The 18,062-nt window shown below is 39.1% G+C and overlaps 1 protein-coding gene across 2 annotated transcripts in view; it reads left to right on the top strand.

The window, feature by feature from the left end:
• Window positions 1-18,062, top strand: part of LOC126335293 (ATP-dependent DNA/RNA helicase DHX36-like) — a 200,124-nt gene that overhangs the window by 101,278 nt on the left and 80,784 nt on the right. For both annotated transcript variants that reach the window (XM_049998385.1, XM_049998386.1), the window contains exons 8-12: window positions 5,025-5,173; window positions 5,285-5,398; window positions 11,757-11,968; window positions 12,271-12,348; window positions 14,092-14,278. In XM_049998385.1, coding sequence (XP_049854342.1) covers window positions 5,025-5,173; window positions 5,285-5,398; window positions 11,757-11,968; window positions 12,271-12,348; window positions 14,092-14,278 — 740 coding nt within the window. The remainder of the gene's footprint in view (window positions 1-5,024; window positions 5,174-5,284; window positions 5,399-11,756; window positions 11,969-12,270; window positions 12,349-14,091; window positions 14,279-18,062) is intronic.

An 18,062-nucleotide genomic window follows, 5' to 3' on the forward strand; every position in this document is an offset into this window, starting at 1 on the left:
TCCGCACAGACCTCATCATATATGAATAACTACTGCAACCTATATTCATTTGAAACTTCTTACTGTTTTCATGCCTAGGTCTCCCTTGACAATTGTTATCCTCCACATTTCTGTCCAGTACCAAATTGACTATTCTTTCGATGCCTCAGGTTGTATCCTATCAACCGATCACTTCTTTTAGTCAAGTTACTGTAAATTACTGTACTCCTCAATTCAGTTCAGTATTCCTTACTGGTTATTGGATCCAGCCGTCTACCGTATTTACTCGAATCTAAGCCGCAACTGAAATTTGAGACTCGAAATTCAAGAGGAGAGAAAAATTTTAGGCCGCACCTCCAAATCGAAACGAAGTTGGTCCATTGTAATATGAGACACAATTTAGGTCGAATCAATGACTATACGGCTACAGTAGTTTGGTTCGAGTCGTAAGCTTTGCAGTTAAGCTTAACCAGGTAGCCATTGCTATGTGTCAGGTGCTCCGTCCGTATTTATACGTGTACCCTTCCTTTTTCATGTGCTTTGTCTGGTTTGAATTGATTGCATATTTTTCTTTGATCTGGTAAATGCCGTTCTCTTTGTTATAGGTGTTTACGTCACTCTAAGCTGAAAACGCATTACTGTACTGTGTAATACTTGTTTGCCGCGGCATGGCTTGCTTTTGCGCGCGCTACTGCGGCTTACAACAAAAAAGGAAGGGGGGGGGAGAGAGAGAGAGAGAGAGAGAGAGAGAGAGAGAGAGAGAGAGAGAGAGAGAGAGAGAGAGAGAGAGAGAGAGAGAGAGAGGGAGGGAGGGAGAGGGGGGGGGGGGGGGGGGAATTGCCTCCTAACCGAAACAAGAGCAAGAGACTGCTATTTGTTGTTACTTACACTGCTACTTTCTTTGATAATGATCAACAAGAACCAAATGATAGACTGCGTATGATAGAAGATGTTCTGAACGAGAGTCTAGTGAAAATTTTTCTTTGTTTGAAAATCTTTGCAGGCACCTCTTTAGTATATTACATTCTGCACAGAAATTAGTCATCTTAGATTTAAAAATCTAGTCAATTACCATGCTACATTTCTGACTCTATCACTATCAGGCATAAGAATAATACAAATATAAACATGACACGATATGTATATTCTTCCACGTTTGCTGTTGTCTCACTCTAGTTTCATAGTTTATTAGGCAGACAGAATTTAAGTGAGATAGCAGCTAACACGAAACAATACATGGCAAAATGTTTATATTCGTATTATTCTTATGGCGAAGAGAATACTGCATGTGATTCACAATTCATAAAAGTTCCTATAGCAACCATCTCTTCTCACAGGTAGGAAAAAATTCAGAACGTAAAGTTGGCCGTATTGACAAACATCCCAAAGTCTTGTCAGTCGGATTTTCATAGTACATTGGAATGCTGCTACATTCGAAGATGAACAATACGGAATTTGTATTTACTTCGTTGGATAATGTTTGAAAATGCAGTGGTTGAAACTCTGGGCGGAGAAAAAAGTTTACTGACGCAGAGGTTTTGGCGCCATTATTTATCTTTGTTCCTGCAAAGCATGCCTGTGTAGCACTACATATATTCAACGGCAGAAGTTAGTTGTGGCGGCATCTAGCAATATTTATCAGAACTTCCGCTTGCTTTGCACTCGATTCTAAGCCGCAGGCGGTTTTTTGGATTACAAAATCCGTAAAAAAAGTGCGGCTTAGATTCGTGTAAATACGGTAATATCCAGCATTCTTCTGTAGTACCACATTTCAAAAGCTTGTATTCTCTTATTGTCTGACCAGCTTTTCGTCCCAGTTTCGCTTGCATACAAAGCTACTCTCCAGTCAAATACCTTCAGAAAACGCTTTGTGGTGTTTAAATTTATATTTGATGATAACAAATTTCCCTTTTTCAGAAACACTTTCCTAGCTGATGCTGGTATGCATTTTATATCCTCTTTACTTTGGACATCATCAGTTATTTTGCTGCCCAAATATCTAAACCCATCTTTTTTAATGTATCATTTGCTAATGTAATTCCCTCAAAATTGTCTAATTTTATGTGATTACATTGCATTAGCATTATTTTACTTTTGATGATGTTTGCATTACAATCTCTTCTGAAGATACTATCCATCCCATTCAGTTGTTCATCCAAGTCCATTACCATCTCTGACAGAACAGTGTCATCAGTAAACCTTAAAGATTTTATTTCTTCTGCATGAACTTAGACGCCCTTTCCAGTTTTCTCCTTGGTTTCCTTTATTGCTTGCTCAGTGTACAGATTGAGCAACATGGGGATGTGTTACAACCCTGTCTCAGTTGCATCTCAACTACTGCTTTTCTTACATGTCGTTTGACAGGTTTCTGTACAAGATTTAAACAGACTTTGTGCTCTATGTATTTTTTCCATGTTGCCTTCAACATTGCAAAGAGTATATACTAGTCAATATTGTCAAAAGTCTTTTCCAAATCTGCAAATGCTCTAAAATTGATTAGCCTTTCTTCAACATATCTTCTGAGATAAGACATAGCATTAGTATTACCTCTCATGTTCCTACAGTTCTCTCGAATGCAAACTGGTCTTCCCCAAGGTCAACTTCTACTGGTTTTCCCTTTCTTCTGTAAGTAATAAGTGCCAATATTTTGCAACCATGACTAGCTAAACTGATGATTCGGTGGTATTCACACCTATTAGCCTCTCCTTATTTGGAACTGAAATTATTGCATTCTTCCTAAAGTTTGAGGGTATTTCGACTATCTTATACATCTCACACACCAGTGGAAATAATTTCATCACATCTGGCTCTGCCAAGCATCTCAGTAATTTTGAGTGAATGTCATCTAATCCAGGGGTACTGTTTCCACCTAGGTCTTTTAGTGTTCTGTCAAATTCTTCTTGCAGTGTCCATACCCCCTGTTTGATCATCACCTACTCTCTCCCTTTTCTTTCTGGAATATTGCCTTCAAGTCTGCTTGTGGTGACAGCCGGATCCCCTACCATGAGAAAGGGTTGCTGACTTTGTGGCAGCGCACAGGTGACCATGATATTGAGCCCCCCACATCCAAAATGTTCATCGTCATGTGAGAGAACTGGACAGGAGATGGGGAGTTATAGCCTGTATGTAAACTGAAAAGTGAGCTGCACTTGTGGTTTTTGAATTTGCCTTTCCCAGACGAATGCTGCAGCTGGTGTACAGGACAACTAAGAATCAATCTCCCTTGTAGCATTGAGAAAAGAAAGAAGGTCCTTACATAGATTCTGTTCATATACCTTTCTTCTCTTGGGCTGTCAGTTTCCACGTTGCAGGAGATGGAAAAAATCACAGTTCACTAAAAATAGCGTTTCAGTGGTAGAAAATTTACATTTATTGTTAAATTAAATGAGTTGAGAACAAATATTAAATTTGTTACCACAGCTAAGTATTGAAGGGTTGTGTTCTGTGGGTGTAACATGGTGGAAGAGTGGGTGCGGAGAAAAGTAAGGCCTTTTTTGTAGAAAATTTAATATATTCAAGAACATAAAAAATGACCTTTAAATGCACCCCCCGTAGCCCCACCGCTATGCTCACATCTCAACGATCACGATTTTTGATATGTATTCATTACAGTCCCCACTACTAGTGTATAAAAGTTTGCAACCACATGTTTTTTTCTGCTAGCTTTCCTTGTTAGCTGTTTTGCATTTTCTGTTAATCTCATAGTCTTAATTTTTTAGACATCTGTCTTTCCTTTTACTTGTTTCATATGCTGATGTTGTATATGTATTTTCACACATTGTATATGTATTTTCACGCATTGTCTTTTGGGTATCCTTAAAATTATAATTTCTACAAGCATTGCCGAGACCCCAATAACAATAGATAACAATGTATATGTTGTGGATTGTGAGAAGACCAAGAGGCAAAACTTTGATATTTGCATGTGTCGACTTAAGAAATCGGAAGGTACTTCAATGCTGAAATCAGCACTTGGGAGGTTTTTATATGGTACAGTAATACAGCCTTTGATTTACATGGTTAATATTTTTAAATCTTGCACCTCAAGAGCAGCTGATGTGACCTGTATACTTTGTTTAAGGGGAAAAAATTGGCACGCCTACATTTGTGTCGGCATCTTTCAGTAGCCAGTGGCATATAATTTATTTGGGATCTCCCCATGTAAGGATTACTATGAATCCCTTCTAAATGTTGTATAGTACAACTGTTATACGTGTATATGTCTTCCATTCCTCTATTGATGGTAATATACCGTATACAATCATTATACACATTGTGCCTTGCAGTTGGCTTGAATCTGAGCAACTTTATCATGACTGAAAGTTGACATGAACTTGTCGGAAAGCAGAAGTTCCACGATTCCTGCTTTCATATTTAATTAGGATTGGGTGCTTCTGATGTATTTTGATAGTTTATGCAAAACATCGTGTAATTGTTTGGTGTAACTACTATTATCCTCTGTTATCTGCTTTGGCCGTGCGGTTCTAGGCGCTACAGTCTGGAGCCGAGCGACCACTACGGTCGCTGGTTCGAATCCTGCCTCGGGCATGTATGTGTGTGATGTCCTTAGGTTAGTTAGGTTTAATTAGTTCTAAGTTCTAGGCGACATGACCTCAGAAGTTAAGTCACATAGTGCTTAGAGCCATTTGAACCATTTTTTTGTTATCTGCTTGCATATCTTTTATGGCCTTTCCTGTTTCATAATAAGTTTTATGCATGCTCCAGGTCTGGCTGCCCCTCCGAGGACAAGTGTTTCAAGTAATTAATCATTTACCATGATTCAGCTTCACATAGCTTTGTGTCTATGTATCTTGTGCAAAAGTACATGATTCTGCACATCCAAGTCTTAATCTTTGTATGTAGATATCCTTATCATTTTTGTTACTTGCCACAACCATTGTCATTTTCAAGCATTTCTTGCCCATTTTTGTTTTTTGTGAATGACAGTCCACAGCTAAAAAATGTATTAGTGTGGATTGTGATTTCAGAAACAATTACATACGACATCAGATTAGTGCATTATCCATTTTTTGCATCTTCTGCAGCGGCCTGATCTTAAATTGGTGTTGATGAGTGCAACATTGAATGCCGAGTCATTTTCTCGGTACTTCGACAGCTGTCCTCTCATAAACATCCCGGGATTCACTTATCCTGTTCAGGAACTTTACCTGGAAGATGTGCTGCAGGTTACTGGGTAAGACATTGTAGCTTTTTCTTCTTTTCCTGTTTCATTTTAGTTTCAGTTACATTGATGTTAACCAAAGGTTGGAGCTAAGGTTTTACAATAGCTGGAAAACTTTTGCAGGTTCACTATGCCAATATGTAATGACTCAGACAGAGGCTATTTGAGGTATATCGCAACAGCGAGAAAGAGGCATAAGAGGGAAGAATATGAGAATTGGATAGCACCATATATCAGGTCAGAATTTACAAATTTTAAGTGTAGTCCCATAAACAGTACATAATTTGTTTTATTGAAATAGCTACATCTTAAAGAGTCCCACTTATTTTGTAAAGCAGATTGATGTTGAAGTGATGTAATTGTAAATGATGTTTTTCACAAAATTATTAAGTGGTTCTCAGCAAACGGACTCTCTTTAAATTTTGATAAAACACAGTATATACAGTTCCGTACAGTAAATGGCACAACTCCAGTAATAAATGTAGACTTTGAACAGAAGTCTGTAGCTAAGGTAGAATTTTCAAAATTTTTAGGTGTGTCCATTGATGAGAGGTTGAACTGGAAGCAACACATTGATGGTCTGCTGATACGTCTGAGTTCGGCTATGTATGCTATTAGGGTTATTGCAAATTTTGGTGATAAGAATCTCAGTAAATTAGCTTACTATGCCTACTTTCATTCACTGCTTTCGTATGGTATCATATTCTGGGGTAATTCATCGTTGAGTAGAAAAGTCTTCATTGCTCAAAAACGTGTAATCAGAATAATTGCTGGAGCCCACCCACGGTCATCCTGCAGACATCTATTTAAGGATCTAGGGATCCTCACAGTAACCTCACAGTATATATATATTCACTTATGAAATTTGTTGTTAATAATCCAGCCCAGTTCAAAAGTAATAGCAGTGTGCATAGCTATAACACCAGGAGAAAGGATGATATTCACTATGCAGGGTTAAATATGACTTTGGCACAGAAGGGGGTAAATTATGCTGCCACAAAAGTCTTTGGTCACCTACCAAACAGCATCAAAAGCCTGACAGATAGTCAACCAACATTTAAAAATAAATCAAAAGAATTTCTAGATGACAACTCCTTCTACTCATTGGCTGAATTTTTGGATATAAATTAAGGGAGGGAAAAAAAACTAACTTAAGCATTAGTGTCGTGCAATATTTTGTGTAATGTAATATCTTGTACAGACATCTTTCATTAACCTGACACGTTCCACATCATTACGAAGTGTCTTATTCATGATCTATGGAACAAGTATTAATCTAATCTAATCTAATCTGTAATAATTACATGTTTCATTGCTATGTAAGTTTTACATTGGTTCTCCTATTATGATGTTACTCAGTTTTTTTGTGTCACTCCAGCCTCTCAGATGGCTGTAACAGTTACTGGCTAGAATTGATTGATAACAATTTTCAGTTTTGTAAAATTACAAGGAGACAGAATTGCAGACCACTACTTATCTTCAGGAAGAACAATACTAAGTACTGGTAAGCTGGGGTGAATCCAATCAAAAATAGTGGGTTTTTATTTATTTAAATAAAGGTCTGTTTACTTCAGCAATGTCAGAATGCAAATTTGAAGTGTTAACTGTACAGTTTTGAGGATGGTATATTCATGTATTAATTTATTGTTAATTCATAATTGCCCTTACTGTAATTGTTGATTACCTTCACCTCACAACGTGGGGTGAATCTGATCACTAATTTATTTTGTATGCAAAATAAATGAATGCACTGTTTCCAGTGTGTAGTGGATCCAGCTATTTGAATTTTTTTAAAAAATATTAGTGTACTTACAACATCATATTAAATTTTATATCCCAAACTTGTTTCATAGGTGCATTAAATTCCAACAAACCTGCTATAAAAACACTCAGTCAAGAAAGTTGAGGAACAAATTTCAATTCCATAGTTCTATGACACTTTCAACATGAAAGATTTTCGCTCTATATTATAATCGCCTATCCCTTCAAATACATTTTTACCTCACCACCTTTGTTCTGACTCAACATTTTTAATAATCTCAGTTGCTTCCTCAGTTTCCAGAAAGGCACAGTTAAGAGTAATAACAAGAACATTCTTTCATAGAAATGGTTAGATTAGATTTACTTTCATTCCAATTGAACCATAGTGAGGAGGTCCTCCAGGATGTGGAACATGTCGGAAAAACAGTAATACATGGCAAATATTTACAACTGAAACAAATAAGCTAATGTACCTTCCACAGGTCCCAAGTGGAATGATCATCATTTTTTAAAAAATGAAAACTATATGAAAGAATAATTTTACAAACACCAATGCAATGAATATAAAATTTAAAATAAGTTTTTTATTTATTTATGATGTAATAAACATGTAATAGAACTACTACAATACTTATTTACAATTAACATATTACTGCACTGAAATGGTGCAGAAGTTAGATTGTACTTACACCTTACACACACACACACACACACACACACACACACACACACACTTATTTACATTGAACACATTACTGCACTGAAATGGTGCAGAATATATATCTCAAACAATGGAAAATCCAGGATGGAATTAACAATCTAGAGGAATCCTTCCTAAAAACCCAGAATCCTAAAACCCTCACCTGGTTCAGATTCATTAATGACATCTTTGCTATCTGGATTGAAGGCGAGGACACCTTATTCACATTCCAGAACCTCAACAACTTCTCCCCCATTTGCTTCACCTGGTCCTACTCAACCCAACAAGCCACCTTCTTAGATGTTGACCTCCGCCTCGGAGATGGCTACATCAGTACCTCCATCCATTTCAAACCTACTAACCACCAGCAGTACCTCCACTTTGACAGCTGCCTCCCGTTTCATACCAAGAAGTCCCTTCCGTAAAGCCTAGCCACCCGTGGTCGTCACATCTGCACTGACGAGCAGTCCCTCTCTAAATATACCGAGGGTCTCACTGAAGCCTTCACCGACCGTAATTATCCTCCCATCCTTGTACAAAAACAAATCTCCCGTGCCTTATATTTGCAGTCTCCCACCACCTCCCAAAGTGCCACAGTCCGGCCACAGAGCAGCATTCCTCTTGTAACTCAGTACCATCCGGGACTGGAGCAACTGAGTTACATTCTCCGCCAGGTTTTCGATCACCTCTCGTCGTGCCCTGAAATGAGAAATGTCCTACCCACTATCCTTCCCACCCCTCCTACCATGGTATTCTGCCATCCTCCGAACCTACACAATATACTCGCCCATCCTTACACAACACCTGCTTCCAATCCCTTACCTCATGGCTCATATCCATGTAATAGACCTAGATGCAAAACCTGTCCCATACATCCTCCTACCACCACCTACTCCAGTTCGGTCACTAACATTACCTATCACATCAAAGGTAGGGCAACCTGTGAAACCAGTCAAGTGATCTACAAGCTAAGATGCCACCACTGTGCTGCATTCTATGTAGGCATGACAACTAAAAAGCTGTCCGTCCGCATGAATGGCCACCGACAAACTGTGGCCAAAAAACAAGCGGACCACCCTTAGTTGAACACGCTGCCAAACATGGTACCCCTCATCTCAATGATTGTTTCACAGCCTGTGCCATATGGATCCTTCCCACCAACACCAGCTTTTCTGAATTGCGCAGGTGGGAACTTTCCCTGCAATACGTCCTACACTGCCTTAACCCTCCTAGCCTCAACCTTCGTTAGTAACTGTCCTCACCCATCCAGCCCCCTCCCTGTTTCCATTCAGCACTACACAGCCATCATTTCACTGCCACACCCAGTATTTTAATTTCTTTCATTTTTATTTCTCTCCTTTCCGTTACTTACCCCCTCCCCCTCCACGCCTTCTCTGCTACCCTCCGTCTAAACTGCAATGCTTCACTGTCCACCACTCCCACCATACTATCCCTCCCCCTCCCCACACCAGCCTCCTCCTTACCCCCATCCAGTCTCCACTCCCATCATGCACTGGTGCTGCTGCTCACAGTGTAGTTTCAGCTCTCTGAGTCTGCAGGTGTGTATGCAAGTTGCGCTTGTGTGTGTGTGTGTGTGTGTGTGTGTGTGTGTGTGTGTGTGTGTGTGTATACTGCTGACGAAGGCCTTAATTGTGTGAATCTTTTTATTGTGCCTATTGTGGCTCAACATCTCCCATATTGCACACAAATCAATTGGTCCTAATGAGAAATTCATCAATAGAGTAGGAGTTGGCCTCCAATAAATCCTTCAGGCTTCTCTTAAACTGGATTTCATTGGTTGTTAAGCTTTTTATGGCTGCTGTCAAGTTATTGAAAATGTGTGTTCCTGAATAATACACACCTTTTTGTGAAGATTATTCTTATTTATAGCATTGATTCCATGAATTGAGCTGTTGGTTTGAAAAAGTGATATATTTTGATACATTTGTGATGACAAATTTCATTAAGGAATAAATATATTGGGAAGCAGTAGTTAGTATCCCTAGTTCCATAATCAGGGTTCTGCAGGATGTTCTAGAGTTCACAACGCACATAACACTTACTGCTTGATGAATTACCCCAAAAAATAATCCCATATGACATTATGGAATGAAAGTAAGCGTAGTATGCCAGATTTTTCATTTTTATATCTCCAATGTCTGACACAATTCGCATTGAAAATAGAGATTTGTTAAGATGCTTCAGCAGTTCTGTGGTGTGCTCCTCCCAGTTGAGTTTATTATCAAGCTGTAATCCCAAGAATTTAACACTGTCCATTTCTTCTATCTGTTTGTCATTGTATATCTAAAAACAAAGATGATGTGACTTACCAAACAAAAGCGCTGGCAGGTCGATAGACACACAGACAGACACAAACATACACACAAAATTCGAGCTTTCACAACCGGCGGTTGCTTACTCAGGAAAGAGGGAAGGAGAAGGAAAGATGAAAGGATGTGGGTTTTAAGGGAGGGGGTAAGAAGTCATTCCAATCCCGGGAGCGGAAAGACTTCCCTTAGGGGGAAAAAAGGATAGGTATACATTCTCGCGCGCGCACACACACACACACACACACACACACACACACACACACACACACACACACACACCCATCCGCACGTACACAGACACAAGCAGACATTTGTAAAGACAAAGAGTTTGGGCAGAGATGTCAGTTGAGGTGGAAGTACAGAGGCAAAGAAGTTGTTGAAAGACAGGTGAGGTATGAGCGGCGGCAACTTGAAATTAGCGGAGGTTGAGGCCTGGCGGATATCGAGAAGAGAGGATATACTGAAGGGCAAGTTCCCATCTCCAGAGTTCTGTCAGGTTGGTGTTAGTGGGAAGTATCCAAATAACTCGGACAGTGTAACACTGTGCCAAGATGTGCTGGCCGTGACAGTAGACAGTAGATGAGATGTGTTTTACACTAGTGAAGATGAACAAGTCCTCATAGCTCCTAAGGTATGCATTTTAGAGCCCACTTTTACTTGACATTTTCTTCTCGCTTTGGCCCATACTCCCATCTCTGAAAGTTTGCTGGTGGCTTTATATAAAGGATTATTTTGCTAAAAGGGAGATTTGCTGCACCTTACATGCAGTGCATGTTACAGTGAGCAGCTGGACACCTGGAAGAAAGTGGAGGACAAAGAGGAATGGTCATCTTGCCACAAAAAGGGTCATTTCTTCGCAAATAGAAGGATTACTAAAGAAACATAATTAAATGCGCCTTCTGTCCACCAACAAAACTCTGGTTCCTTGTAGTCAGAGACATCATATATGCTGTGCAAGACAGATGTACCAAATATAAGGCAGGACACATTTATGCACCAACCATAGAAATCTGCAGTGACTGGGCATTAAGTAAGGGGCACAATATGGACTACAAAAGTAACAAAATTCTCCTCTCACCATCTTTGTACCAGAACAACTTTATTAAAAATATGCTGGAAATTCACAGCTTGACAACTCTGCTGAACAGAGGCACAGGATACAAACTTAGCACAGCATGGCATCAGTGATGACCTTGTAAAAATCACAGTGATCAGAAAGGAGAACGGTCATAGAAGGGATAACACTTTGGTGGTGCTGTAGATGTTCAGATGACAATGGTGAGGCTAGTCAGACGTTAATGAGGGTGCATATATTGACATGTTGCTCCTGAGAGAGGTTTTGAGATGACTGACAGCAGCACACTGTATGAACGACAGCCTTTGAATGTGTTCTGAAACTCTTGGTTCATAGTTGACTAGCTGGTGCAGTTGTCTTTCCTGTTACTGACCAAGAAATCTTCACTATTGGCATTCGAATTTGGTGTCGATGAAATATTATGGGAATTTAATGATATCTGGTGACTTGACCAGGAGCCATTCCCGCAACATTGCCTTTTTATTTATCTCTCGTTTTATGTGTATGTAATAAGTTAATAAAAGATTAGGCAATAAGTAATTTTTATTTTTGTATGGATAACATCACAACCGTTGTTTGTTCTTCATACAGTCATAGTGTTATTAAAAGGGAATCTCACATTATTAGAACTACATTTTTCTGTCATTGACTTTAACTTACAGTGACATCTGTTGTTCACCTTTATACTAAACAATTAAATCTTCTACATTCTGCCTTCTTCTCTTTCAGGAATCTAGAAGCGGAAGGAAAGTACTCAACAAGGGTGATACACAGTCTGAGAAATCCTGATTGTGAGGAGCTGAATATTGAGCTTATTCGTGCTTTGGTTCAGTACATATGTAAGAATAAGCCAGAGGGTGCCATTCTTGTTTTTCTACCTGGTTGGGATAATATTTCTGCACTGAACAGATCATTGGAAGAAAGTGGTGCATTTCCACCATGTAAGTATCTAAAAGCTAAAGTGCATTTATTAAAAATGTGTGGAATTTGAAATTGACTCCTTCCATATAAGTAATTTTATATATAAAAAAAAGGTATTACCATCTTTCTGTCTCTTTCCAAGCCCCCCTAGAAAAGAAATATGCAAAAAATCAGTGCTTTGCTGAATTATAGGTATGATGATTATTTTGTCTGGTTTTCCATTTAACTTCATTTGTTTTACTTTTTTCTTAAAGTTAACGTTGTAAAATAGTCAGCTACACCATATCATTGTGAGTAACATTAGCCTTGTTGCTGATTTCAGATAAGTATCGTATAATTCCTCTCCATTCTCTGATGCCTACTGTGATGCAGAAATCTGTGTTTGAGAGACCACCTCCAGGTAAGATTACTTGGCAATAAGAAGCTAAACACAGTCTGGTAATTGATGATTCTTACATTAGTATGAGTACTTAAACCATTCTTTGTGTAAATAATTGCCCATTTGTAAAGCACTATTGATTTCTCTAAGTACTAAGTTAAGTTTGTAGTGTGTTATTCCAAGCTCTGCCCCTTATTAAAGAAAAAATAAAATCAGTGCTCTTACACAGCCGAAATTTTGTAAAAAAACCAAATCAGCAGGTTACCCACATTATAAATCAGTATTTTTCCCATGGGATGGTGGGAGAAGGGGTATCAATAGAAATCAGCCGGTATATACTTGTTTCTGCTCATACCCAAACCTCCAGATGTCAGACAATCAGATCGGTACCAAATGTTCTATGTTGATAGAGTATCAAGCAAAACATCGATTTAGTGTGTTGTATGTGCTATTGCCCAGTAGAACATGCCTAAATGGTAATTAAAAGTAATGGCAGAACTAGAGAGCACAGAAAAACTCTTTGTGAGTGAAGGTTTTTGTAAGTTTCTCTTTGGTGAGTTGGCAGAGCATGTGGTAGTTGCACCAATGGTCCCACGTTCAAACCCCACTGATGACAATTTATTTTTAACTGTTTACGTGTGAAACTGTTGTATGGGATAACATTTTCTTGACATGTAAAAGGACTTTTCAGAGTTGTTCTTTTTTGACAGTCTACTTTCGCTTTATTATCTGAAAGTATCAAACCTATAGAGTACATTTTTATAGATGGGTATAGCGTTCTTTCTCACATGTGCAGCAGAACTCCACACTTATCTATACAGATGTACACTATAGGTTTGCCGCTTTCAGTTAATGAAGCATAAGCAGACTGCTAAAAGAACATTGCTACAAAATCTGAAAAGTCCTTTTACAAGTCAGGAAAATGTTCTCCCATATAACAGTTTCGCTCATGAACTGTTTGAAAAAAGCTGACATTAGTGACGTCCAAATGCAGTATCTTTGGTACGACGACCTCACACTCTAGCAGCTCACTCACGCGAGGTCTAGAAAACAATTTCTCACAGACAAGCTTTTGCTGTGCTCCATAGTTCTGATGCTACTTTTAATTAACGTTTATGCATATTATACTGGACAACAGCTCATAGCATGAACTAAATTGGTGTTTTGGTTGATACTCAATCGACATACAACGTTTGGTGCCGATCTGAGTGCCTTACATCTGGAGGTTTGGGTGTCAGTGCCAACCTTAGAAAACAATATTGTTCTCACTACCATTGTGTAGTAGTTTTCATTTAATTTGTAGCAACAAAAAATTTAGTTTCAACCATACAAAATTGTTTGTAATGATGGCTACCTTTGTTTTTCTTACCTGCTTTTCTAGAGATCAAGATATATATTTTTTATGTGCTGTGTACTGTGCAATAATAGTGCTTGTGGGAGGCACGAATTGCTCCCAGCGCCCGTATCTAGAAAATACCAATTTATATAGTGTATACAGTTCATAGAAGTCTTTGTAAGTGCTTGCACTGTAAGTGATTAAAATTAGATGACCATAAAGTATTACAAATGGACAGAAATTACATAATTTTCTTGACAAGAGAAATAAATGTAAAATATGAGTCATTGATGTATTAAGTAGTATGTGTTTTGTTGCATCAAAATAAGACCATTTCTTTCCTGCTGAGAGTGGGGGGGGGGGGGGGGGGGGAAGATTTGTTGTGCGTGAAAGATATTTGAAAAAGAAAGTCACGTTCTGTGTTTCAGGAGTCCGTAAAATTATAATTTCAACAAGCATCGCTGAGACCTCAATAACAATAGACGATGTTGTATATGTTGTGGACTGTGGTAAGACCAAGATGAAAAACTTTGATATTGAAAAAAACATATCTACCCTGCAGCCAGAGTGGGTGAGCCTTGCTAATGCAAAGCAGCGGCGTGGACGAGCTGGAAGGTGAGGGAGAAGTTTTTTCATGCTCGTAAACCACCGTTTATATTGCCTTCTATTTCCTCATGTTCCCAAGTGATTTCGCTGAAATTTGGCATGGAGATAGCTTGAGCCCCAAGGAAGAACATAGATTAAACACAGACTACTTTAGAAAATTTAAACGGCTGACCCCTAAGACGGTGGAGTGCGAAATAGAATTTCTTTCTTTCTTTGTTTCTTTTCTTTTTTTTCCATCAGTGAACATAAGCCATGTAAAAAATTACTAAATTTTGTTCTTTAGCGCACATGTCGTATTATATATAACTTCATATATTAAAAACAAAGATTTAAAGACTTACCAAGTGGGAAAGTGCCGGTAGATAGACTCAATAAATAAAACACACAAACACACACACAGAATTTCTAGCTTTTGCAACAGATGGTTGCTGCTTCAGGAAAGAGGGAAAACCACATCCTTTCGTCTTTCCCTCTCCTTCCCTCTTTCCTGAAGAAGCAACCATCGGTTGCGAAAGCTAGAAATTCTGTGTGTGTGTTTGTGTGTTTTATTTATTGTGCCTATCTACCGGCGCTTTCCTGCTTGGTAAGTCTTGGAATCTTTGTTTTTAATATATTTTTCCCATGTGGAAGTTTCTTTCTATTTTATTTATATACAACTTCAATAGCACAATGCATAAATACAGGCTCCTGCCCAAGCGCTGCTTGGCAGTGAAGCGTGTGCCATATTGCCATGCGTTGGAGGCGTGCACATCACGAGCTATGCTTACCCAAGCAAGACAGATACTTGATGGCAGCTGACATTACTGCATGCAGAAATGTTATAAAATTTGTGCTTTAGTGAACTACAAATTATTTTTAGGACAGATAAATGAAAAAAATTATGCCAGCAGTAGAAGGATATATTGTAGAATATCTGTCTGTCAACAATATTATTGATGCGGAACATGTCACCTTGTGCCCCATAGACATACTTAACTCTTTTTGAATTGTCAGAGTGTCTTCTCATTAACCAAGGTTAAAGATTGGTGTCCTGGTTCTCTTAATGCGAAATCTTGATGCAATCAGATTGTGAAATAGTACATGCTTACAAATTACACATGTGGTCTGAAATATTGTGAGTGCTATTATAATTGTGTATGCAGAGGAGAAAGTGTTTTGATTCTATGAGTCTCATTTATACCAGTGGATTTCCTTACTTAACATAATGAATATTCTGATATGTGAGCGTGGTTAGAGTTCTATATTTCATAAATTTTTGTGTGAATGAAACATGCTGAACCATTTTTGTGCATCCATATTTGGAGGGCTGATAATGTAGTGGGCTTGAGTGCTGAAGTGGAATACATATATTAGTTACATTAATAGCTTGACATTATTAAATATCATCAGTTATGAAGAAGTGGTCACCAAAATAAAATTGTAATTCGGTATGTATAATATCTTAGCAAGTAGCAGCAGCAGCAATACCACCACCACCACCACCACCACCACCACCACCACCACCACCTCCACACACAAGTGTACACTGATAGTCACAAAAACAGCAGCTTTAAGAATTAGAGGATTCTTCCTGTGGTATAAAAGAAGATAGGAACTGGGAAAGTTAGATTCGATATTAGCTCACAGGAAAGAGAGCATTGCAGAACAAGATTAAACTCAGCAGAAAAAAGTTGAGAAGAATTTTAAAAGCCTAAAAAGTAATGAACAAGGCAATCAATAAGTCAAAGATCATGGAACTAACAACCTAAAATATAAGGGGTGTTCAAAAAGAAATGAGCCAGGGGCATAATTATAGAAAACAGTACCTGTATGTTAGAAGTATTCACCCTAGCTGTTGAGACACTTACCCCACACTGACACAAGGTGGTGAATGGCTGTCTCATAAAATTCCCAGGGCAGCCATGTGAACCAATTTCACACATACAGCTGGACGATGTCATCAGAGGTGAATCGTTAGAGCCTTTTTAAGGGGACCAAAAATGGCTTAATCACAGGGAGAGAGGTCCAGACTGTATGGAGGGTAGCCGAGAACATCCCATTTGAATTTCTGCAGGAGTGCCACAACTGTGTTGGCCATAAGAGGCTTTCCATTGTCATGGAGTAGATTGACCCATGGGTGAGATTTCCTGGTCGTTTTAATTTGATAGCTTGGCGAAGGGTGGTCAAGGTTCATGAGTAATGCTGAGCATTCAGTGTTGTTCCATGCTATAGGAAGTGAATCAGAAGGGGACCATCTTGGTCAAAGAAGAATGTCAGCGTAACCTTTCCTGCACTCAGGTGGACAAAGACGTCCAGCTGTACGCGTGGAACTGGTTCCATTGCAGCCCTGGGAATGTTATGAGACAGTTATTCACCACCTTATCACTTGTGTCACAGTGGGACAAGTGTCTCAATAGTAGGGTCAATACTTCTAACATGCAAGTACTAGTTTCTGTAATTATGCCTCCGGCTTGTTTCTTTTTGAATGCCCCTTATAGAAATCCAGTGGATAAATAACAGGATAGCAAAGTAAATATTGATTTATCATAACAAGAATATAACAAATTGTGAAATATGAACAATTATGTAGAAAAGTTCACCACAGGCCAAATAAAAAGGAATCATTTAGCAACAGATAAGAACATAAACATAGTATTTGACACTGTAGTCCAGCTTTTGGAGCCTTAATTCTTCAGGAAGAGCACATGTGCCCCCTTTTCCTCTCTAGTTTCTTCGAGTCACAGAAGAATTAGCAATAATTGTTCTTGACGTTCTGTGTCATGACACTGTTTTTCTTTTCCATGATAAAGTAAACATATTCACTCCACAGGAACTCAAACATACACTCCTGTGACCATGACAAGTCTGATTATTGATTATTGATAATTGATTATTGAAATTGGTTATCTGAGTTAATGGAGGTGGGGAGGGGGTAAGGAAGGAAGAAAGGAGGCGGTAGTGGGAAAGAGGCAGGTCCTTGGACAGATGACTCTGTAGCAGCATAACAAGATTAAAAAAGTGCAGAGGGTAGAGCAAATAGAGATGTAGAAGAAGGAAGGTGGGGAGGGGGGGGGAGAGAGAGAGAGAGAGAGAGAGAGAGAGAGAGAGAGAGAGAGAGAGAGAGACCCACATGGGTTATGGACGGTAGGAAGAGTGGTAGCAGTAGGCAGTGCAGGCTCTGGACAGGGAAGGAATCATGTGGACAGAAGACAGAAGGGAAAGGGTAAGGTGATGCAGTGGGAACAGGTTAGCAGAGGTTGAGGCAAGGGGGACCATGAGAATACAGGATATGTTGGAGAGAGAGTTCCCATTTTTATCTAGTGGGTTGCAAAGATTATGAGAGAACTGTGGAGAAATTTGAGGTGATTGCTATATAATGCCAACACTCCAGCCTCACAGCTCTGATGGTCTGACAGTTCATGGCGAAAAATATGATGTGTGTGGTTTTTTTACGCCCCCACCCCCCCTCTTCCACGGATAGTTCAGAGAAATTTTTTATTGGGTAGGAAATGCCTGTGACTGGACTGCAGTAGTTGTTGGGTGGGTGTATGGGACAGGTTTTGCACCTACATCTCTATGTGGTCTACCCTCTGTACTCTCTTCATTTTGTGCAGCCTCAGAGTCATCTGTCCAAAGACCTGCCTCTTTCTTGCTACCCCTCCTTTGGCCTTCCCTACTCTGTCCCCTCCTCCATCAGCTCAGGCAACTCCTTTCAATAACTCAATATAAATAACCAGTCTTCCCATGGCCACGGGAGTGTTTGTAGGTGAGTGGCTGCCGTTCCTTTATTTCACATATTACTACATCCAGAAAT

The sequence above is a fragment of the Schistocerca gregaria genome, chromosome 2 (assembly GCF_023897955.1).
Source record: "Schistocerca gregaria isolate iqSchGreg1 chromosome 2, iqSchGreg1.2, whole genome shotgun sequence".
NCBI classification, from domain to species: domain Eukaryota; kingdom Metazoa; phylum Arthropoda; class Insecta; order Orthoptera; family Acrididae; genus Schistocerca; species Schistocerca gregaria.